This window comes from Sander lucioperca, chromosome 8 (assembly GCF_008315115.2).
Source record: "Sander lucioperca isolate FBNREF2018 chromosome 8, SLUC_FBN_1.2, whole genome shotgun sequence".
In the NCBI taxonomy this organism is placed as follows: Eukaryota; Metazoa; Chordata; class Actinopteri; order Perciformes; family Percidae; genus Sander; species Sander lucioperca.
In genome coordinates, this window is record NC_050180.1 from 15,757,273 (window position 1) to 15,782,662 (window position 25,390).

The following is a 25,390-nucleotide window of genomic DNA, read 5'->3' on the forward strand; positions in this document are numbered from 1 at the left end:
CAGGACATATACAGTAAATAATTAACAAGTGTGAAATTATTTTGATGATTGAGTGAATTTGATTAATATGAGTTTTGGAAATTAGAGAATTACAGTGTATAAATGGACTGGTTACACATGAAGTCAGCTTTATGTAAAATGTATTTTAGGAAGCTGTGCATTTATTGTCAAATAATTACCTTTTTACTGTGAAATGTAAATAAGAGTCAGTTAGAAGTGCTCACTTTCTAACCAGACATTTCTATAAAATATTCACTGTTATCTCAGAAAAAGGCCCAACGGGCCAAGAAAGCTGGTATAAACTAATCACTGAGCTAATGGGAAAAACTTATAGCCCCCTGATGGCGCTACCTCTGAAAGGCGCGACAGCACAAAGCAGCCGAGGCATGAATCATTCATGGGGAAAATAAAAGATAAAAGAAATCTGACAATAAGCAAGGCCTTGTATAGAGTATATAAAACAAGTCCCCCTCTTATTTCCTCCATTAAAACGCACAATCTCACGTTCAAAGAGTTGCCTGTCCAGTCTATAGAATTAAAATTGACCAACGCGAGTCCTGCATCACTTCAAAGGCTGCAGCTTCTGAGAGGAAGGCTGGCCGCTTTGACAGTCTTCATGGTGCGTTAGGATTTCTATTGCAATTGGGCAGTGAGACGCTCACATTTGAATGTGTCTGGTTGAAAAACACTAACTGCCACTAAATGAACTATAATCAAAGCTCGGGATGCACGCTCTCCAGAAATGTTTGTCAGCACAAATGCACCGTTGGCAGGTAGATGACACACAAGCTGCACACATCCTGGTTACATTTGCCCGCTAAGATTTGGACAAATCCAAAAGAAGCAAAGCACAAATTGAAACCTTGTTAGAAAACACACACACACACACACACACACACACACACACACACACAAACACGCATTGGAAATTATTCTCAGCTTCCACGCTGCATCAATTAAGACACTTGACTCAGGTCAACCTGGAGGATGTTGGGATTGTAGTCATAAAATGCAAACACTTAATCAGCACTGGAGTGCAACCAATCTGAAATACTAAGCTCATTTTACAGCCCAAGGAAAAAAAAAACCCTTCAGCAGCATTAGGAGGCTTTTTTTTTCAAAGGCAACAACTGCAAGTTTGTTCAGTTGTATTAATGAGGCTTTATCAATTTTATAGCGGTCCTCTAAGCATTTCTAAAAACAATTTATCTGCTGCTTCATTCAAAGTGTAAGTACTTGTGGGCCTCCTCTCGTTTTGTGCGTAGACTTTTATAGAGCTCAGGGCCCAAAGAGGAGCCTGCTCTTGTATGTCCTGTTTGGAAACAAGAGCTCAATGAATGTTACAAAATAAACACGATGAAAAATAACCAGAGACAGTTCCTTCGGCATTAAAAGGAGGGAGACTTAATAAAAGGAGTGAAGCAGTCACCCTTCAGTGAGAAACGCTTTGATGTAGAACTTATTATCTGAGAAATACTTTTTGGTTGTCCTAACGACGCTGCTGAATGGGAATGGCACTCCTTTGTCAGCGATTTGTTCTCCTTTAGTGGGATGCCCGTGGAAATCACTTACATGGGCCACCTTAACATACTGCCTGCAAATCAGTAACTGGCAGAGTCAGACATGCAGACGCCACTTTGGAGAAGACAAAGCAAAAAGTCGCAGTGAAAACGCCGCTGCTTCTCAATTGCGCCCTTTAAAGGGGTTGAATGATAATTTCTCAGACGAGCGTAGAACCAAAACAAATGCCGTCTTGTCAGACTTTACAAGCATTATCCATCTCCTGAATGCTGTTGCCACAATGCGCAAGAAAAAGGCTTGTGAAGTGATCATTTTGGTCACAAAAGTTAAGAGGCTCTGGTTAAAAAAAAAAAAAAAAGCACGTCATTTGATCCGAGCACCTGCGCCTGGGACGGCACTGTGCTTGGCTCACCTTGACAGCGACAGGAAAGTATTCATTTTGGGGGGGGGGTGGGGGGTTATTTTTTATTTTCAACATTGGGGGTTTTAGGCTATTCCTCGAATAAGAAATCAGACAACCAGCACCCCTCCACTCCAAGCCCCCCCCCCCCCCCAAGAAATCAAATATAGCAGAACAGCAGCACCTTGTGACAGCTTTGGCGGTTTTCGTTCAGTTACAAAATGAAATCACACTTATCTTGTTCCTAAATATGACAAGTGAATAATAAGAATAAGATAAGAGAGAGAGAGTATGATGTAATATGAGTGTGTTTGACATATTTCTCCCCATTTAGTAAAGTTAAAGTCCAATAAGATTAGCACTGTATTGAATAATAAGCCATGCCAATAACAGTCCCCTTCATTTTTATGTTGCCTAATGTGGATAATTAAGAAATTCCGGTCAGGTTTTTTATTGCAGCTTTTCACCTCTCCCTCTAAATACAATGTACAAATCCCCAAGACTGGAGTGCTTCAATTTAGTGACACAATAGTCTGTGCACTGTTAAACTGCTGTGAAGTCAAGTAATGATCAGAAATGTTTGTTTTTTTTTCAGAAATACATTTATTGTCCAATCAGTTCTATTAGAGTGTGCGTGTGTCTGTGCCACAGAAGTACACACCTGTTTGCCTGCCCAAGTCGAAACTTTCTCACAGTGTGAAGTCTCCGTTGTTCAGATGCTCTTCTTTCTAACAAACCCACATTTAACGGCCACATATTTTGCTATCCAGGCATTTTGCCAACTTTTTCCAAGCTCCCTACCTGGATACTGTCTTAAGTTTCATGATCAATTCAGAAAACATCGCAGACAGTCCGGTTGCTGTTGCACCTCTCCCCGGTTAACTCGAGACTCAACTTCAAGACTGCCTTCGGAGCTGACTTTTATTTTCTTCTAGAAGAAGCACGCGAGCAGACTCTGCTTTTATTCTGCTCTGCGAACACTCAGTAAAGGTTTTACAGTCCATGTACTCTATCTAGCCTGCAGGGGACAACTCGGCAGCAATTTAAGGAGCGACTCGATACTTCTGTAGTCTATTTTTGAGGAAGGACTCGTCTACCCCTGATTCATGGATTGCGAGAGCTGCATGGGGAAAACTCTAAATTCTTTGTCCGGTTTTACACTCCGACTGTCGGCCGTCTGCAGTGGGAAGGTCGCTGCTCTCAGTACAACTTCAGCAGCTGTGGTTTCACCTATAAGCCCCGATGTCTTCCCCAAAGGATTGCGGGAGTTAAACATCTGACGCGCCGGGGGGGGGGTTACTCAAACCTGTACTTGGTTTTAGTTCCATAGGAACTTCATTAAATCAATTACCAAGTGAGCACATCATGGTTTTTGTATTTTTAACTTCATATGTTTAGCCTATATATAAGAGCAACCTAGGTCTTAGTAACGTCTACAATTAAATACAACATAACCTGCAGAGAACGCTGTATTCTTGCTCTGACAGTGTTGTTTTTCACCTTCCATCTCAAGCTAAGTGGCACTGAGCTATAGAATATCAGCAGTCACAACAGCTGAGCACTGTTCCTCTGTTTGTGAGACCTAATTTCAAAGTTCATAGTTTTTCCTTAAATTATTGTATAAAATAAAATAAAAAATAGAATGTTTCAAGTCAAAGTATAACTGGAATATGTTTCTTCAAAATATCTTCAAAAACACGTGCACTCATTGAGCATCCTGGAATTCTTTTGTGTTTCAAATGTAAAAGTAATGAAATGACATAAAAGGGTGAAAATAAATTTAAGATAACAGAAAATACCATACTGATGAGAAAGAAAATTAAAGACAAATTATTTGGGAAAATTGCAATAGCAGGTGCCATAAGGCTGGCCTTTAAATGTCTACATTTGCAATAGCACTAAGAAATGATGTGATTTTTTTTTGTGAGATTAAATAAATTGAAAACAAATATTTACTGAGTCAACTTGAATTATGTAAAGTATATTTCTGACATTAAAATAATGATTTAATTGTAATATTTAAAGTAGAACCATTTCCTTCTCAAAAAAGAAAATGTCCCAATGAGGTGACAAATCAGTTCACCACACACATAGCCAACTAAATCCTAAATCTTTTTGGGATTGGGTTACTTTACGGATTTTCTTTGTTGTCACATGTAGCACGGCTACTTTACAGTCATGCACTGCTATTCAGAAGAGCATGATACATCACTCAGAAACTGACATAATATCTGGTGGCTCAGTAACATCTGTGGGGGTAGAGACTTGGTGCCGGTCCAAAGCCCCATCCCAGGACTGGGAGCCACTCCAAGGCAGTAGGTGAGGAGAGCAAGGTCGTCCACGGACAACCGCATGAGCCAGGCCCTGCTACCTGGCCCTTATATAGTCCACCGGCCAGAAAATAGACACTAAAGTGCAGATAAGCGTGAGCATGCTGCCCCAGTAGTCTCTTATTGAATGACAGGGCTTTCCTAAAAGCCTCTAAATGCAGGATGTAGGCTTCAGTGTGCTTGGAAATAGGGCTGACGGGTGGAGGGAAATGCTGAACTATATCTATCAAAGAGAAGCAGATGGACTTTTTAGTGTAGGATATTTTGATTTGTGCCTAGGGATGACACTGCTTACGAGGTACTTTGGACTGAACTAAAAGAAACAGCTTCATCTCTGGCACATGAAGAACAGTCTGTATGACTCTAACTCGGTTCACTTATTTTAAAGTAAGCATTTTGTATTGTTAAGGCTATTTTTTTAGTATAGACAAATGAAAATGTGTATGATATGAGCACTAAAACACTGCATTGCACTCCATAATATAGTATACATACTTTTCACATGTTGTTATTAACGACATGCTGACACTTATAAACTGACTTGGGACAAAAATACCAGATTGAGGCCTCTGGTGATTTCTTTATATGTAAGGGATTACTTTCACCACTACGACCCACACTAATCAAATTCAAATCCATGCATCCCCCTTCAATTCCAACCTAACATATCTTAAAAACCTATCTATGATTGATCAAAAATGATTTTAAAAGCACAGTGCCAGTCCACAATTTTAATCCACCTCCATTCCTTTGCTTCTTCTTTCTTACCATCACTTCTCCATTGTGGGCGAAGATCGGTATCGGTACCAGATTTGTGCAGAACTATCACTACTGCAACATCAAATGGCGGGCCCTGAATGCATCTGGTTTTATTGCAGAAAAGGTCAGCATTTAGAGTGGGGGAATCACAGCTGGGGAGAGGGGGCATCCTTGGAAAGGAGATAGAAGAAAAGGAGTTATGTCCAGGTAAGGAGAAAGGGAACATGAGCAGACAAGAATCAGTCTTGGTAATAAAAAAAACGGTCATCTGTGTCAACAGCAGATAAGGGTTTGACTCCTGCTCCGCCTACGGACATCTTCACATAGTTGTGTTCATCATGGGCAAACTGGTGAAGTTGGTTACCAATCATCCTCAGCTTCTAGTCTCACTGTAGGAGCTCTAATCCAATGTGATAAGCCAATGCACAAGCAGTAAAGGATCCAGTGTGGAGGCACCACTGCCTCCTCAGCCATGCAGAGCCTGGATCTCCCTCTGACTTCATGGAAGTGTCTGCGTGGATGCCAAACATCACAAGCCTCACATCCATTCTCTTTAACAGCCTTGGGTTTGGAAATGAAAGATATGGCTCTGGATGGGTAGAAGAAATTGTGGTGTATTGATGTTTTCAACTGACCAGGGATAAGCCAGAAAGGATATATGGCTGGATAGGCAATGAGATTGAGATATGGGGGTCTCCATCTGACCGATGGCTTCAAAGAGATGTGGTGTTGGTCCGCTGAGGCCCCAGATGAGGCTTAAGACGTAAATGATTGAGTACCAAGATGACCTATGGTATTAATGGTGTCCAGGAAACAGCTCTCCATCCTCTTTCCCGTCCCTTGCCTTGCTTTGTATACTGCAGAAAAGATGTTTAGCCCTTAACAGTGCTCAAGAAATTCTTTCTTAAGAAACAGAAATGTGAAAAATGTTGAATCAAAGACATCACAACCCTCCACCTCATCTAAGGACTTGAGCAGCACACTTATAAGGCTGAACTCTTATGCTTGCTGTGAAGATACTGATGACAGCCATAATGTGTCTGGTTGTCCCACAGGACACTTAGCTCTGGACTGTCCCAATCACAAGACTAATTGTATAATTAGGCCAGCTCCATTGGGGATGGGCACCTTTTGGCCCTTCCTAGACACTTGCCATGGTAAATGACAGTATATTTCACAAACTATCAAAGCTTATCCATCTTAGTGACACTAAACCTTGAGAGATGGCGATATGTTGTTAACATGACTGATAGTTTGCCCAAAATCAAAAAACATAAGATGCAACTCTCAAGGCGCATTTAACACATAATTATGAATGTCCAGTGTTGACATTAACTAATTTATTTAGTTTTAATATTATTTTTATTTAATTATTAACTTTTTTGTTAGATTTTAGACATTTGAACATAACTGCTGTCTAGATTGTGAGAAGACCAGCCAGCAGATAATGTATTAATCAGTTCAGAAGTGAATTGGTCCTGAGTAAAAATGCAACGGCCCCTCCCCTGTACAAACACGGAGAGTCCTTATTTCCCTACTACGCCCCCTCCTTAGATTTTCAGCATCACCATGCACATCATTATCGTTGTCAAAAGTTGTGCGCGGAGTATGAACTCTAAGTGATGGGGGCTGTGGCAGGCGCTGCCCGGGGGGAGCCAGGAGAAGGAAGGGGGGGCGCACAGGTGTCAGTGCTTCAATTCTGACCGGCCGTGGCGAGGTTAGAACACCTCTCCATCCAGGAGGGCCCCATAGGTGCCCTCATTACGCAGGCCCCTGTAGCATCGAGCGGCGTGCGCATGGAGAGGAGAGGTGCGACTTCTTACGCTCAAAGTCTACCTCTCCCACCTGGTCTCTGTCTGTCTGTCACAGCTCCTATAGAGAAGACTCCCAATATGAATTATAATAAGCATAATAACAACCTTGTGGTTGCAGGAACACTGAAAGGGTATAGGTAATGGCGCATTATTAGAGCCAGTTAGGCAAGCATCAATTTTATAACGCCGATGAGATGTCATATATAAACAGAGACGTAAACTGAGTCATCACTTAAAAAGTTAGTTATTCATGAGCTAGTCCTCTGAGCTGGTTTCTTTTGAACTGTAACGCTCCAACAATCGAACATTCGCAATCATTGCTATACTGTATATCTCTTCGTCATATTTTATGATGCATGGCCGGAAAGTATGTTAAACGAATGAAGTTTCACTAAACTTCCCCGCTGCACACTGTGACCGAGATTCAAAGGGCAAGTGGAGCTTCATTAACCGTATCCCCATTTACTTTAGATCCCCCCTGAGTCTCAGAGAGAGCGGATTAATGTCAATTACCTGTCATTTTGCAACACCTACAATATGTTATGTCGGCTTGGGCTTTATGGAACCATGTCGCCTTTTCCTCAGAAACGCTTTCTAATTACGAATTTGTGACAATTCCATAAAGAACAGAATACATCTTTACATGCCAGTTGTAATTTAATTTCTTGTATTTTAAGGGTTTTGATTGTTATGTTGTTTTGTGAGCTGCAGTGGGAATTTTAACTCGAAATGTTGTTTACCATAACTGACATTTATCCCAGAAGTTGCACGGAACACTTTTGTATGTTTGTATGTGTGTGTGTGTGTGTGTGTGTGTGTGTGTGTGGGGGGGATTGAATGTTATCTGTCATTTCTATAACAGGCGCAGGCCTAATCTGCCTAAACCATTTAAACAAACGACTAATTAGGTACACTGTAATTGAACAAAACATTAGTATAATTGTTTCCTAAATCTCAATTAGCAGGCTGTTTGGATTACAACACGTTTTTAACTATTTAGCAAGATAATGAATACAGTTGGGATGATTTCGTATGTTTCCATAAAGTACAGTCTTTTTTGATACAAACTAATAACTGTCAGCAGCTCAGCGGAAGTGATTTCCCTTTAAAGACCTGAAAGAATGGACTGCCATGCATGATGACCGTACTAAACAAAAAGCCAGAGTACTGCACAAAGAAAACACCATCCAGCTCGAGGACCAATGAGGGGTTTCTTTCACTTTTCAATCACTCCTAGTCGTGCCCGGGATTAAGAGAGGGCTCTTGACTCTCTCTCTTTCACACAAAACCAAGAGTGCTTGTCAGCAACTTGAGTGAAAAAAAGAAGAGAATAATACGTGAGTCCAGGGTTATCGTGTTTAATTGGATTAGATGGTGTCATGTGGAAGTCCGGAGCATGACAAACAAATGCTAGACGGCGAGATTGCTGGGATATATACATCCTTGTCCCGCTTGGCCTAATGGGAGAAAAAAAATGTTAAAAAAATATTTTGCTTGCGATTTTGTTTAGATTGAAAAATACTGATAATTACCCCAAATCATTCATAGAAATAATGCCTGCCTTGTTGTCCCTCCACAAAAAGAAGGTGGAACACGCTGAGGCTGAGAGCTGTGGCACTGGAGAGGTTTGTATTGTCGGGATTGTGTTGTTGGCTGTGTGCTGCGCTCATCTGTGCGTCAAGCAGCGGCAGCAATAACAAGGTGCGCGCAGCTGTGTGTGCAGGTGCGCGGCCTCCACCTGCTCAACTGCACAGAGAGAGAGAGAGAGAGAGAGAGAGAGATGGAGAGGGGGACGGTGCAGATCAAAAGCTTGGTTTTCGATTGTGCAGAGAAATGGGAAATCATCATCTATTTAATCACCTTTTAAATTCGCAAAAGACAGTTGACAATACTTCTAACGAGGCAAATACCTTGAGGAGGAACCGCATACATTTCATATTTTGGTTATAAACTTTAAACTCTAAAGCCTGAAGTTGACACACCCGGTTATTAACCAGTAAGTCCTGCATCAAAGATTCTGAATGCCCCAACAAAGTAATGCTTTTTCGCATCATTTTGTCCACAAATATGAATCGACAAAAAAAAGAAAATGGGATGTTCGATACAGCCAAAGTGAAACGTTTATGGAAGATGCTCAGATATCGATACCGTCCAGGTAAACACAGCAGAACAAAGAGAGCAGAGCTGGATCAGACGTGCATCAGTGGGCACTCGTGTACCATATATTTGCCTGAAAAGTTGCAATGTTTCCCAGTCGAATATGTCTGCCGATATGAGAATTTGTTTCCAAGAACGTTTCATCACATTTCAATAGGAGAAAAATATGGAACCCATCACTCATTTGGCACTGGCTTAACGTTGTACTGCCTAATTAGGTGCTCGAGGCAGGTGTGAGATCTGATCTCCGTTCATGTCTGTATGGCCACAGTCCTCCGCAGACATGTTGATTTTATGAGGTGCTGTTACTTTGTTTTCTCCCTTAAACTGTCTGTGTCGGTCGCGTAAACTTTCTATTGGTCTGTCCTGTCTGGTGCGTTCCAGGCCAACAAAGAACAACAAAACAAACAAACAAGACTCAAGTGTAGGTAGGTGTATAATAATTTAATGATTGTATTTTAAATTGAAGTACGTTAATTGTGACATAAATGCGTGTGTTTAACGCCAAAATCGCCTTTAGACATCCATCCATCCCCTTTTTTAATTTAAGCTGTGAATCAGAAATAAATACATTCTGACATACATGACAGGTTTTTGTTTGTACTCTAACATTAACATGCAGATATGCTGCTGTCACCCACGTGATATAAAGTGGGAAATAAGAAACTTGTTTTGCAGTGAAGTTTAAGTCAGACATTTAAGGGAACTTGAGAGAGTTGAGATATGACGACAGATGGACTTTTGCGGTACAAAACGAAAAAGTTGCAGGGACTTTTTGTCGCTCTGTAACGAGTCTCATTTCCATGCCAGCCCCCCCTCCCCCGACACCCTTCCTCACTCCTGGCAACAGCAGACAAAGCGGGCGGGTTTTAGTGGTCTCCGCCGGGGCCGCGCAGCCTTTGATCTGAGCCCGTTAAGGAGAAGGGAGTCTGGGGGGAGTCAGGCCAGGAGGAGGGCTGAGGAGGAAGGTAAAGTCACCTAACAATTTTTTTTTAACTTACATTTTAAAAAGTAAATCAGACTAGAATTGAACTACTTTTTTTTTGTGGGACAACATCTAATGTGCATACAGGAGACATCACCTCTGAGGGTAAGATGTTGCCAGCCTGAAGTCGGTTTCATTTCTGTTACATTACTTTTCTTTACCAACTGCAGATGATATTAACCCGCCAGGTAAACACTGCCCGGGCAGCCTGGACTTTAACACGGACCTAGAAGAACTAAACTCCGCAAGAAGCATGGAGAAGCCTTGAAACATAGAGAGGCCTGCGTGGTGGCTTAAATTACAGAACCAGACGCCTCCCCGCCCATCACCTTTATGATAGACCTATTGCAGGTGGGCTGCAGCTACAGAACCATGATATTTATACCTGTCTGGTGTGTTAATTATTGACTAAGTCTGACCTACAGTGGCAAATAAAGTCCCACCTATAGCCTGAAATCAACTGTAGTGAAAATGTATTTTATTTAGACATGAGGCCTATTAGGGGTGTTTTTGTAGTAGGCTACTGCATAAATATATATATATATATATATATATATTGATATCACAATATCAAGGTGAAAAAAAAAAAGTTGGGATTCTGCATCTGTGATCCCGTCCCGATTCCTGCCAGCCGCCCCGTCCCATCGGACTGCCTTGTTGACGGGGACACTGACAAAAGGTCTGCTCAAATGAAGTTAGTAATGGTCCACATGTGCCAGATCACTCAGGCAGCACTGTGAATTTCATATCATGCAAACGCACTGGGAAGGGGGGAAAAAAGGAGGCTGGACAATCGCCTGTCATCAGTGAGTAAATAAAAGCCTCTGCGTTTTAAAAGAGAGGGACTGCTTTTTGTGCTGCTTTTGAGGAAAATATCGAACAAATATTCTTCGAACATGCGTTTGCATTCAGAATAAAGTAGCAGATAATACTGAATGAAAACCCTGAAAGCCTTGCATTATGTCGTTGAAAATGACCAAAACAAGAGAAATATAAGTAAAGGTTGTACGATTTTATTACCAGATTATGCTTTTCAATTAATCCGCCTTTTATTTTTACTTTTGATTAGTTGTCTTAAATTGCAAAGGTGCAATCAGTTTTATGCAGCTGCATTATTTTAAATTCTACAAACCCAGAATGCTTCTCTCAAAAGAAAGTAAACGAACTCATTTCTTTTCGAATTTAAATCCGTTTTATTCTTATTTTTGAAAGCAATAATTAACTATTAAAAACAACATTTTGTCGTCTGCCTCAGGGCTGGGATATCCTGAAAATTATGAAGTGACTTTTAATAGTTCTGTCACAATTTAAATTAAATATTGAAACAGAGTTAATTAGCTTACACTAAATGTTTTATGTTGATCAGCTCTGCACTCGTTACATTTCAAGACATCTTCACTTCTCAAACTGTGCTGCAGCTACAATAACGAGGTATTTTATTGCTTGGGAATAATCTTTTACTGCAATTACTTTGTCATATATTGTCATTAGAAGTCTATTAAAACATCAAGTCATTATTTGAGCATCCCCGGGCGGGGAATTAGAATAAAACCATCTTTGCCACACGGGTCCCATTTAGATTAATGGAAAAATATGTAAAACATTTCGTTTTAATTTTCCTCTGACAGTGTTTTGCATACATGCATTTTCTCCGCCTGCGCTGTCCCTCATAATTTATGAAAGCAATCTCGACCACCACATTACCGGGCTATGAAATACTGCTCGCAGCCTAATTGATTCCCGTCACCATTTTGTGAGGTTATAATCGTGTTAATTGTAATTTACTCTCTCAGGGAATACCAGAGAGATGTATTTAAATAAAACTGCCGAGCGGACTGGGAAGATTATATCAGTTCCACACATAATAGAAATGTCATGTAGCATTACACAGCGGACGCAGACAGGGATCCATCTACAGAGTTGTCACTGGAATCTTTTTGCTTTTTCATTCCAAAATGTTATTGAACTCCAATGTGGTCAAGGTGCAATGAAAGCTGAGCAAAACGAGCTCCATAAAGACCAAAAGGACATCGTTGGTTTTGCCTTCAATCAGAAAGGGGGAGGGCTGAGAAAGTGTGAGTGTTAGTGGGAATATCACATAAGAGCATGATTATTGGAGGAAACGAAAAACAAATTATATTTTGTGTCAAACAAACAACAAACACTTAAGGGATGTTGTGTTTTGTTAGAATATATGTAAACTGGCCAAATTGTTTCCTGATCATCCAAAGAAGAGTTGCCCTTTTTGCCCGTCTCTGCATGATGCCCTGCGCTGCTTCCTCTGCTTAGAGATCCTCCTTCCTGTCTGTGGGGACACCTGTTGGTGCAGAGCAGCTCGGAAAAGCCAAGTTGTCCCATCAGACTGGCCTCCTTCGCCACTAAAGTCACATGGTGAGCCTCTGTTCAACTCGGAGTGCTGCACATGTGTCTAATAACTTTCTGCAGCCTATTATGCTGCATGTTCTACTGGCTCAATAGAGACAGTCAAAGCTGTTATATTCAACATTTGAGAGGACAAAACTTTCAAAATTTAATTTTCATCTTAAAGCCGTAAATGTTCCAATTAATCTGAAGAAAACACCCGATCATACACTGATAACCTTCTTTCATTTTAACATTTATTGATGGAGACAATAATTAGCATCACACTTTAAATCAAGCTGTCAAACAGCTCTTTATTTGTTTCAAGAAAACTGCACTTCACATTCTGCAACTTTTTCTGCATTCATTTCAGATGGGATTAGGACACAATTTAGCTACTAACAAATGACAAATGAATGAATCTTTAAAATATCAATGTAAAAGTGTTTCAAAGTTTGATCAAAATCATCTGCATAACCCGTGTTAATGACATAACCCCAAAATAAGATACAATATGATTGAAGCAATCAGTACAGGCTACTCAGTCTACAAATTCTGTAACTGACAAGTCGAAGAAACACCTCTTTTATTTATTATACCAAGTATCAAGTTGAAGATGCGGCTGGTCTGACATCTATTTTTAAAGATCTGCAGAGCCTCGCAAAATGGCTCTAACCAAATAATGTTTCTCTATTTGTTTAAAGAAAGTCATACATAATATTGGTTTTGTCCACCAACCTCAGGGTATAATGGTAGATTGGGTGAAAACAAACAAACAAGCTGAATGTAAATTCCCGTCAGAAAAAGTGAGCCAGGGGTGAGGGAAATATGTGGCCAAATGCCAAAGGGACAGCTTACTGTTCGGGTCTTTGGCTGGGCGCAGGAGTGGTTTCGATCTTTTTGTCTGGCCTGGCCTGGCAAAGACCACAGACCTGCCCCAGACACAATAGATCATACAGTACTAGAGAGACGGGGAGAGAGAGAGAGAGAGAGAGAGAGAGAGAGAGAGAGAGAGAGAGAGAGAGAGAGAGAGAGAGAGAGAGAGAGATATGAGTGGATGAGGTGGGGTAGGGGAGGTATGGTGCCTTTCATTACCATGGTCACCAATGGCACTATTAACCATTCAACACCCCCGCAATTATCCTCCCATCCACAGTCAGAGAGACAAAGCCTCGGTCCTGGTCTGCTGGAGCAACATGGCCACTAATCTGTTTCACTCGAAGATCACACCCACTTCACTGTCTCTGGAAGTCAGACGTTCACAAGCGCTCCACAGAGCCCCATTGTACTTTTATTTCTGACAGCACGACAAACGACTTTACTGAACTTGTTTAGGAGTTCATTTTTATCAAAGTGAGGAAATTCATTTTTTTTTTTTTTTTGAAGATGCCGATTAAAAAAAAAACGGTGAATCTAATCTGGAAACAATATAGCTGAACATCCAAGTTTAACTCTTAGTGTTAAATGAGAGATCAGGTAAAGAATACTGCCGCAGCATGTGCATGTATGCAGTGTATTTTTTGTACAGGTCATGGTGTGTCTGACGCCACACGCCTTCTCCATCAAGACCACAGGATGCATGTCTTTACTAAGGAGACCGACACAAAAAAAGCTAAATCGCGAGTTTACGCACTTCCATCTGTGTTTTTTTAAGCGAGAAAGACTTTGATGTTTGTGAGTCAGGCCCTGGGCAGGGGGCTGAGGCCTGACTGGAAGACTGGGGCCTAATGAATAGATCCACAACAGTGGCTTGTTGTGTTTGTTTACCCTTTCGCCCAGCTGCCTGGACCGTGGAGATGGGAGAGCATTCATCATGACCTAGGAGAGATGGGAGGCATGGGCACACACACTGGAGAATGACATGATGGCGCACACACTGCAGAGTGTGCCAAGAAAGTGGCCACACAGGGCAGTAGTCGTCAACACGCCGTTGAGAGGCAGATATCTGCTGCTGCTACTCGCTATGTGCAGATTTCATATTGTCAAAATCATCCTCAACAAAACTGGACCACCGCAGCAAAAGTAAATCTTCACTGCAACTGCTACCACAAACAAAGTAATTTAATCAAACATTTTCAACAATTATTAAAAAATAAATTAAAAATACAATTTCCACCATCCACTTACGTCAGGCAACATAGTTCATAAGGTTTTGAAGTGCTATTTTTGTCATGAAACCTGCAACAGTTCCAGTTTCCTTCTCTTGTCAGGGTTTAGTTGTGCGGTTCCTCCCGTTTCTTCCCACCGGTCGTGTTATTTCTCTGGCACCTCGACGGAGAGTGTTATGATGTTCTGTGCCTGCTTCACTGAGGGCATGTCAATCATGCTGCCGCGGAAGGTGAACGCACCCTGAACAGGTTTACAATAAGAGGCAACAGCAGAAAGAGAAACATTAGACCAGACGTATGCAGTGAAATGCACTCTCTCAGATGGATGGTGTTTACAGAAGCAGGAATGTACATTCCTGTACAAAACAACATAACATGTCACTTTATGAGAGCCATTACAATACATATTTTGTGTGTATGGGGATGCAGCATAAAGGGTTTTTCAACCTTTTAATGCTGTTTTTAATCTGTAATAATTAATACTAAACAAAGTCATCAATTACAGCAAACAGAAGAAAATGTAGCATGCAGCTTAAGTAGACATACACAGGCAAGTGAAACATTAAAAAGAAAATCACACATAATAGTGTTTGTGTCTTTTGGTATAAAATACTACTTTAAAAAAACAACCTCAAGTCAGAAAAATGCAGTGAATAGCTGGAGGTGAGAATTATGAAAAACAAGCACCTGTCGTGTTGGGATACAAAGGGACTGACCACACACACACACACACACACACACACACACACACACACACACACACACACACACACACGGATGGGTATGAATCCCTCGGGCGATGCTTAGTAGGAGCAGCCCTGGCAGGGAGAGAGGTGTGGGCAGATTGTGTATTACCTCAGCAGATAGCCCACAGAGCTCAACACACAGGATCCAACCATGCACTAAATTAGGAACAATAATATTGTACACTTAATTGGCCCCACCCCCCCCCCCCCACACCCCATCTCCTAGTCTCTGAGAGTCACCCAGGGGTGTACAGTATTCTCTGGAACTACAGAGGTGTGTGAGAGGGTACACAAAAGGATCAGTCAGAGTCTCAGAGCAGAGAAAGACTCCTGTCATCTCAACACAGTCACAGATATTGTGACATGTTGGAGACATACATTTCAGAAAGTTTTGTATAAAAGTATTCTCCTGGTTTATCCCCTATTCTTAATTTTGTAAAGGATTTTTAAAAGTGTTTTGTGAAGTTAGAGTATCTTTTAACTGATTTTGGAAAAATGCATTTGTCTGTTTAAGAACTAAAAGTGACATTTAAATGAGGTTGAAGCCTGAAGCAAATTACTGGCGTATTTAGTACAACCAGAACAAATGCTAACAAACTACAGAAACTTTAAGAGTGCAGTGTGCCTTTTGAATTATCTGTTAATTTTGCACTTGCATACAACCATCTGGCAAGTCATACACATTGATATACAACTCCTTTTAAGTACACACTTTCAGGCTACATTCCTGAATTGTCTCAGCAATGAGCCATGGTTACCATATTTAGACCAAACCCCTTTAACATGAAAGAGAATTTTTACTGTAAAAACATGTGATTTTACTTTTGGCAGAGGATGTTAATGTTACCTTTCCCTCCTTTTGGTGTTGGTCAAAAGCAGCAATGAGCTCTTTGGCCCACTGGACCCTCTCTTGACTGGGGGAGAACTCTTCCTGCACAGCCTGGATCTGCCCTGGGTGGATAACCTGCTTACCTGCGCACACACAAACAAACACAGAAAGAAAGTGAAATATTCTAATGATAACAGCGGGCTTGCTGTGGATTCAAATAAAATTAAATACAATAGCCATTTGCACTAATGTTTTTACTTGTTGGCACAGAGCTGTCAATAACAGTTTGTGCCAATTATCCTCCCTGATTATAACAAAGAATATTTTTTTTAATGGAAACTGTTAAGCAAACAGCTGCATGGATGGAAAGATAAGAAATCTGACTATTGGGAGGGACTGGAGCTGGCACCGTTCCTGTGAGAGAGGAACCACAACACAGAGAGGCAATGAGACAGGAAAAACATGAAATACAGAAGACTAAATGTGTTTATGGGTCAGTATGGCAATTAGGTGAGTCAGAGGGCCAGCACAGGACCAGAAGACGCTGTGCACCATGAAGGACATCAAGTGTCTCCCTTCTGCTTGCAGCCCTGCTGTCAAACAGAAACTTTGCTGAACACTTAATTAGACTTTATGTGACGTCAAGAAGTCGTCAAGAACACAATACTGATGATGAGAGAACAACCTGACAGAGTCTGAGTAGACATACAGTCAAGTGAATCATTACAAATTGCCAAGAAAATCACATAAAATAAGACAATACATGTAGACCAAGTATTATATTTATAACCATGTTCAAACTAATGTTTTCATGCATCCGTACTAAAAATATTCTGTAAGTAAATCTGAGGAAGACATTTTATATTGCTTCTGTGCAATTTCTATAAAAGTTCATTGTCAGTGGTTGCATACCTTTCAGAAATGACATCTTATATCCAACTGAAACACAAGCCTAACATGGAGTTAAGGCTCTGTCTGACACAATCCCCCACCCTCCTGCTCCCACTCCTCAGTTAAATGTGGGCTAACGCCACAGACCTAATCCCGTGTACATTTGCAGATCAAACTTGTAGTGATAAGTTAAGGTTATGAAACGTCTGGTGAGAACGACAGCTCAGCGGCAGCCAGCAGGAACTGGACACTTTAGGGCTTAGCTCTGTCGCTGACAACAAATCCTTCAAGGTGGCCGAGCGGGCGGGCTGCACGAGCGAAACATTTTGCCCACAAGAGAGGAAGAGAGACGAGAAGGGGAGAGGACAGGAGAGGAAAGGGGAGGAGAGAACCCACTCCCTTCATCCAGCTTCACTCACCCCAGTTAATCTCAGAAAAACACACACAGCACTTACATAATCAACACACTGTAGTTAAAGGCTTGAACAATTACTATTGACAAGATAATTCAGTGACTTGCAACTTCTGATTAATAGACACATTTGAGTTATATGTGCATACTACAAAAAATGACGTGGCACTTGTTAGTGTGTCCACTGCGAATTCATGAATGTGTGTTTGTTTGTGTGAAGCAGAGAGACTATAACTGCACATTTTCTGTTGGACTCTCTGGACCAACAGCCTGAGGACTCCCCAGGGCCACGCTGGAGATGTGTACAAGGGTATGTATGTATGTATGTATGTATGTATGTATGTATGTATGTGTATATATGTATGTGTATGAGTAATTGTGCGTATGTTTATTTGCTGGTGCCTGTGCATCACGTTGTCTGCAGTACTTACATGGATATAAATAAAAAGGATATTTTGGATCTCATACCAATAATGTGAATCTGTTTTGATGCAACCACTTCTGTGTGTGTGTGTGTGTGTGTGTGTGTGTGTGTGTGTGTGTGTGTGTGTGTGTGTGTGTGTGTGTGTTTTGCATTCTATGCTGATAGAGGCAAGACTAGTCTGTACACCCTCCTCTGCCACCTGTTTTACTTCTGGGCTAAAGACAGGAGCATGTTTCCACACTGAAATTGGCACGCTTAAATATACTCAAAGAGGGTGTGTATGTGTGTGTGTGTGTGTGTGTGTGTGTGTGTGTGTGTGTGTGTGTGTGTGTGTGTGTGTGTGTGTGTGTGTATGTATGTGTATGAGTAATTGTGTGTATGTTTATTTGCTGGTGCCTGTGCATCACGATGTCTGCAGTACTTACATGGATATAAATAAAAAGGATATTTTGGATCTCATACCAATAATGTGAATCTGTTTTGATGCAACCACCTCTCTGTGTGTGTGTGTGTGTGTGTGTGTGTGTGTGTGTGTGTGTGTGTGTGTGTGTGTGTGTGTGTGTGTGTTTTGCATTCTATGCTGATTGAGGCAAGACTAGTCTGTACACCCTCCTCTGCCACCTGTTTTACTTCTGGGCTAAAGACAGGAGCATGTTTCCACACTGAAATTGGCACGCTTAAATATACTCAAAGAGGGTGTGTGTGTGTGTGTGTACGACAACAGGAGAATGACGGAGCGAAGAAACAGACAGGGTGACTCAGGTGCCCTCAGTTACAACCCATTGGTTCTCCTAAAATGCATCATTCGTGCCCTCCAGCCAATCCAAGCCTGCCATGTGGTGCTGGCATCTCATTGGAGGATTGCTATTTAGCAAAGTGCTCTCAGGCGAATGATGGGCAGGGTCCCGCGGATGGAAGTGAAATGCAGTCCCTGAAAGCAGAGTATTTTGTGGAACCGTTTTCTATTTCTTGGAGGCAAACACTTTTTGAAGGACCATTGAGCAACACAAAGTTTACTGCACATAAAACAAGGTGCTATAAAGAAAAGATGCCACACAATTGAATCCCCAAATTGAATGACTTTCTTTCCTAACAGATTTGATACCTGTCAAGGTTTTGCAGAATTTTGTACCACAGGAAGCACCGGGCATTTGTGTCTCACTAGTATGTTCCGTGCTCAGTGCTAATGGGTGCTATATGCAGCTTAGGTACTGCCAAGGTCAATTACAGCACAGGTAGAGGCTCTTGGCTGCACCGTATTATTGCTTAAGCACACTCGGGCCAGTAATAGCTACCAACTAAGATTATACAGAGTGCCCGTGGCTTGTAAGCCACTAATCCAGTGCTTTGAATGGTTCTGTTCCATATCAAATCTGACCATTTATTTCATTAACCGGCTGCTTCCATCATTAGCTTTTATACCTTTTGCCTCCTATAAACAACACCTCCAGCTTTCTTTTATGGATTACTGTTTGCTAAAAAAGATAACTCATTCTTATTCAAACAAATACAAACAGATTATATGGTTGTAATATATGCATACATTTGAGGAACCCTAAAACATAATATATAACCTATCACATTGCAACAGTGTGTAAATACTTCATTGCAGAACTGGAAAAAGATAAATGTTAAATTGTTCAGTGAAACAGTATAAATCATCTAAACAGGAAGATATCTGCACGACCATAGCTCACACACACACACACACACACACACACACACACACACACACACACACACACACACACACACACACACACACACACACACACACACACACACACACACACACACACACACACACACACACACACACACACACACACGAATAGAGGTGGCAAATGAGGTAATCTGGAAAATAAGTCACTGTATAAGACAGCAAGAAGCTCTCCTACAAGATGATTTGATGGTGTGAAGTGCAGGTAACGTGCCTCTAGGCCAGTGCAACATGGAGATTGTGCTCTGGGATTTATACAGAGCCAAAAATGTGTCAAGTCCTTTTTTCATCCATTTCTTTCCAGTGTGAAAGCTGGCTTATTGCTGACATTGTTCTGTTTCACTGATCTTGCATTCGATGAAAAATTATCCAAACATTACAATCTAATAAATTAAACATTATATTGTTACTACTTTTTTTCCCTTTATTTTGACCCAGACCATAGTGGGAAATGCATCAGATTTTGAAATGAGCAGTCTTCAAGGGATGAAAATACCAGAATAAATATATTGCTGCAGCAAAGGAAGAATGACTGGAATATCCACTTTGGAACAGCCTGTCCTGCCTTCTGTGGTCTCTTACATGCACTCTGCGGGACACACACACACACACACACACACACACACACACACACACACACACACACACACACACACACACACACACACACACACACACACACACACACACACACACACACACACACACACACACACACACACACACACACACACACACACACACACCGTTGCCTGGCTACAGACACACACAGAGCACTGTTAAAATAGATGCTACCGCTACTTTTACTCCCTTTTAATCATACTTGCACACACGCACATTTGCACAGGAGAAGGTACGCACGGAAGTGCACAGACACAAATAAATTCATAATGGGCATAACAGAAATGTCAGAAAAGCATTTAAGGATGGCAGTGTTGTTCACTATTCACTTCAGCAGCACCTGAAGTGCTAAAAAAAAAAAAAAGAAGCAGCCAGTTTAGACACTTTTGAGGGATACCTTCATTACAATGAACAATAAAAGTATGTTGATGTCAAATGAAAAGCCAGATGTCTGCATGCTCACACTGTTTTAAACCACATTTTATAACAATTATCAACCAACTCATAAATCCTATTTTCACTTGGACCGTAGGAAGAGCAAGACTGAGTAACAGAAGAATAGAAGGAGAGAAAATGAAATGTTGAATTGCCTGAATGCAGCTTGCAACAGGAAGTTGAGGGAAGACATATGAAAAAGGGAAGAATGTATGGGAAACACATAAAGCATAAAGTCAAAACGATGTGATGCAACTGCAGAAATCAGAGGTATTGGGGGTGGACAGACATGTTGATCTTTAAGTGACCTTAGTTAAATGGGACAGGGGCAGATTTGAGACCCAGATAGGTCAGGAACTTTACCTGTAAAGCCCATGAGAGCTCCCTCTCTGGCCTGTCGCCTCAGCCCCTCCACATCTTTGTAGTCAATGTAGACCAGGTCGATAGCCTGCAGACCAAATGCTTTGGTGGTCACAACCACCTTCTGCCTTGCATAAAGGAGCTCCCTGGCATCTTTAGTCCGTGTGGCACCTTGAGAACAAAATATAGGTGTACATTCACATCATGTAGGTCAAAAAAGGGGGATTGACCTCTCAGAAACGCTTTTACAGACAGGCATATTTTACAGTACAATGTTCTCTGCCACAAATCCAGAAAGAACGAATGAGATAATAGCACATTTGTGGACAAGCAATTGTGAGAAGGTTAAGCAGAAGGTGTAATAGCTACCTATGCTGGCACAGAAGTCATCAGAGCCAAACACTACGCCGTCATGGTGTAGACCGGCGCTGGGAGCAAGTCGACGGATTTCCTCACAAACCACCTGGAGAGAATATATACTAGTATAATACAGGCTGACTAAAGTGACACAGGTGTAAAAAGGGCGAAAAATGTTTGACATGTTGGCACAAATGCTGCTGTGTAAATCTAATTATAGTCCAATATTCCAACAGTAGTAATACAGTAAATTAGTTTTATTTTTTAAATGGCAGTGAAATACAAGTACCTGTACTGAAAATGTCAAACAATAACAAGTCCAATTGCTAAGACAAGACTACTGGCCACAATTATTATTGAATGAAGAGGAAAAAATCTGGAATGTGATTGTCTGTGGTGAAACAATAAGAATGTGTCTCTTGGCTTTTGTTGGCCTCCAAATTAATTCCACCACTAGCTGTGCCACAGCAATCTTTTTTTTCCGTGCTTGTAACCTGGGGTTCAGTCTGGGCAAAGATACAGGGTGTTCTCAAGAAAGCACACAGAGGCACCCCCTGCCATCAAAACACACACATGTACACACTGACAACCACAGTCACAGAATAAGGATGGGAAACTGAAAGACAAATCAAAAGAAGGAAGGACAGCTTGTTTCTCCCCAAATGCCCAAAACCATGCCCTTTTCCCCATGTAGCTGAAGGTCGTGCTGTACTATAACAGGAACTGCTTTGATGCTTGCCAAAATATCATTAAGAACTTTTTTTCAATATGATATTAAAACAGTTCCAATTAAAAAATATCAGCGTGTCTGGAGAGGGATAGAGAGACACACACGCAGACAGACACAAAAAAAGGCTCATTTTGAGAGACTGTCCAAAAGCTCTGAAACCCTTTCATTTTGGACACGTGGAGTGCTCCGCTCGCTGATGCAGTCTTTAATCTAAAGTGAACAATGGACAAACAGCAAAATGTCTTACGCAGGCAGTTTTGTTTGTAATTTACCTTAAAATTAAGCAGGCCCACAGCGGTTTCCACAAAGGTGACCAGACGAATGGGTTCTGTCAGTGCCCGTCCTTTCAAGTTGTGCTGAAACCTGTCAACAAACTAAGCACACAGGGACAATCTTATGCACAACTCATTAACAACACCCATAGTATGTGTAAACAGAAAACAATGAAGCTCCAAACAATCACAATAAATTAATTTGTTCTCGCTACTTTGTAAAGTCATTATCGTCCCATTCATAACATGTCTGTGCTTTGGTGGTGCAGCTGCTGTTCTCTACAGCATTTGCTGTTTTGAAAATACTTTTCAGACTTGTGATCAAGATTGAATCAATTTTTTATATTCTGTATAATATGCACAGATCTTTAAATGAAAATTCTGTTACTGTATTTTTGTTCAAGTCAAGTCTGCTCCTCTGTAGAAATTGTGGTAAAATGCAGCTGCCACCCTCAGTGGACTTATCAATGCATTATTAGTTATATGAATGAGAAAAACAGAAAACTCACACTGACATACTGAGCTATTGAGTCAAGAGTGAATTTAAAAATTGGGAGAAGAAAATGTTAAGCAGTAAAAATACGTAAATGATATGACACATCTTTCAAAACCCACTGTGGGGTAAGAGACTGAGAGGAGAGAAAAGAAATCTTAAGGTGCAAAAACTCACTTTTAGTATGAATCTTGACACCTTTATTACCTGCACTGTAGCCGTTTCAGTCCTTACTCAAAAACACATCTATGTGGGTTCAAATAGCGGAGAGAGCGAGCACAGGAGAGCAGCAACAAAAGCGGGTGAAATGAAATATTTTACAATATCACCAGGGTTCCCCCTTCGTCTGAAGTCTTCTGCTCTACCTTCTTTCACAGGATCCGCACAACTACAGCATGTGCTCCCCTGAGAGAGTATGCACATGTAAATGCAGACATGCACGCACGAGCACATGCATACACAGGGCAAACCAAAGAAGAAACAAAATACAGAAAAGGAGAGAAGAAACAAGATTTGGGATGTCTTTGAGTGTGTTTTACTCCTACATTATTCTGTTTTGTGTCCCCCCCTCCATGGCAGGGAACAGGGAGACTTGAGCAACAATCAGACTGTGATGTGACACTTTGCTGAGGCCTTTATTCTGCACGACTCCTGCTAATATGCAAGCTCACCTAAGTAAGGCTTTAAAACCAAGTTTAATTCTTTGAAGACCAAAGCATTTACATTTTTTCCAACAGACCAGTTCACAGCTAGCCCTGGACTGCCAGTGGGGTAGCCCAAATTCCAAAATCTATCATCTGGAAACACACAAAAGCCCCCTCCGTCAGATATTTCCTTTCAAAGCCAGTCAAAAAAAAAAAAAAGGGGGGGGGGGAAAGAAAAGAAGAGGGCGCAAAAACTCAGAGCAGAAATGTCTAACTCCATGTCCCCCCTTCCTCTCCTTTTTCTCGCTCCCTCTTTGACACACCAGGAAAAAGACAGATATAAATAACCTCAGGTATAACACTGCTATTTTTCTAAATGAAGAGCAAAACAACCCATGTGCTCACACTCACCACTCTTGTTCTCAAAACTGAAAGAGTGGGCCTCCATTGAACGATTTCATAAAAAATAGGGGCAATTTTAATCATCTCTCCATTCAATCTCAGTTGGATAAATCATATCTGAGAGATTTGCATAAATACAAACCATCAAAGACTTTTCATCTTCAAAGAGGTTTTCAAGACCCAATAGGCTTTGTACTGTAATCATCTGAGGTCACAACCCTGTGGGAGCAGGGCTGCTATGGCAACATAAAAACTAACGCTGGGGGCTTAGCATAATATCCCCCCTCCTTCGCGAACACAGGAAGGGGTGGGGGGGTCCGATCAGGGAGTGTGAAAAGAGGGTGTAGATAAACCTATTTCTGTGACAGAGGAAAGTAGATAGATATGGCCCGTTGTGGGGAAACCTAGCTGATATTACACACAGAGATTACCACCACGACACTGTGCCACGCAAACCCCAACAAGGCCGCGGCGAGCCGAGCAGGCTGTTTGGATTCTGCTGGAGGAAAACAAATGACAGCTCAATGCGACACCGCTGGCTAAAGAGCCTCCTAGCCTCTCTGATTACATGTTTCGGTCCTGCTTATTCTCCTATTCAGCTATTAGACATTTTTGAGGGCCTGATTTACACTGCATAAGAGGTACTAGTGCTTGCTGATTGTTCCTGTAGAGCATATACAGCAACCATTAGCTGCCAATGGCTCTCAAAACTAGGACCCTTTAAGATGGTATTCACTACTGAATAAAAAAAAAAGTAAAAGAAAGAAAAAAGAAGAAATAACACCTCTTCTTGCCATTCAAAGCCACGCTACAAACAAGCCCTCTGACAATTTCACCACCCAATCATGAAAAGAGAAGGAGGGAGGGATGGAGCTAGAGAAAGGAGGCTATAGTGGGACAAGTTTCAATTAATTTTCTTCAAAAGGGGGCCAGATTAAATGTTTCCGGCCTGCTGAAGTGTTCATTTCACAGAGGGGAAGCGGAGAAAGGGATGAGGGGAGGGGACAGGAGGAGGAGTAGAGGAGGAGGAGCGGGACAGGGTGCGATTCTTTCGGTCCCAGTGCACACCAAATAGTGTGGTGGGCAAAGAATGCACACGGCTCCGAATCTGTGTGAGAATTGTCCTCAGACAAAGGAGGGAGTTCCGCCTGTTATAGCCCAATAAGGCCTGTCAGTCACACAAGGGTTGGGGGAGAGGAGAAAGGCAGAGCTAAAGATTTCCACACAAAGAGAAACAAGCAAGTCCATCTTTTAGCGACAAATCAGTCTGGAGGTTCCTGTGCTAATATCAATAAAAAAAGGGAGAAAAATAAACAAGTGAGGGATTTACTGCGCTGCCTTACAAGAGTGGAGAGAATCAGACATATGCTTACAACACAGACGTATGAATGTGCACACAGAAAAGCATGTGTAAAGAAGACAGAGAAAGTTTGAGGGACAAGATTAGATGAGCATACATGAATGAATTAATGTCCCATCCAGAGCCACAGACTTGACTGTTTCAGGAGCACACATGCACCTGCTGATGCAGAAACACCCTGACAAACACACTGTAAATCCAATGTGCAAACAGATTTACAGTGCACTCAGTGTTTTTGCAACAAAGCTTTAGTATGACA

General features: G+C 41.4%; 1 protein-coding gene and 1 long non-coding RNA gene across 2 annotated transcripts in view; one reads left to right on the forward strand and one right to left on the reverse strand.

Annotated features, from left to right (window-relative positions):
- Positions 1-9,738: 9,738 nt before the first annotated feature.
- On the forward strand, positions 9,739-10,320 carry LOC116053238. Its single transcript, XR_004105864.2, has 2 exons — positions 9,739-9,949; positions 10,137-10,320. It is a non-coding gene; the product is annotated as an uncharacterized LOC116053238 (long non-coding RNA).
- A 2,254-nt stretch (positions 10,321-12,574) lies between these two features.
- Positions 12,575-25,390, reverse strand: part of clybl (citrate lyase beta like) — a 58,140-nt gene continuing 45,324 nt past the window's right edge. Inside the window, exons 4-8 of the mRNA XM_031286054.2 lie at positions 22,233-22,334; positions 21,243-21,336; positions 20,877-21,044; positions 16,029-16,153; positions 12,575-14,676 (exon numbers count right to left, since the gene is read on the reverse strand). Of these exons, the coding sequence (XP_031141914.1) occupies positions 14,581-14,676; positions 16,029-16,153; positions 20,877-21,044; positions 21,243-21,336; positions 22,233-22,334 (585 nt within the window). The 3' untranslated portion in view covers positions 12,575-14,580. The remainder of the gene's footprint in view (positions 14,677-16,028; positions 16,154-20,876; positions 21,045-21,242; positions 21,337-22,232; positions 22,335-25,390) is intronic.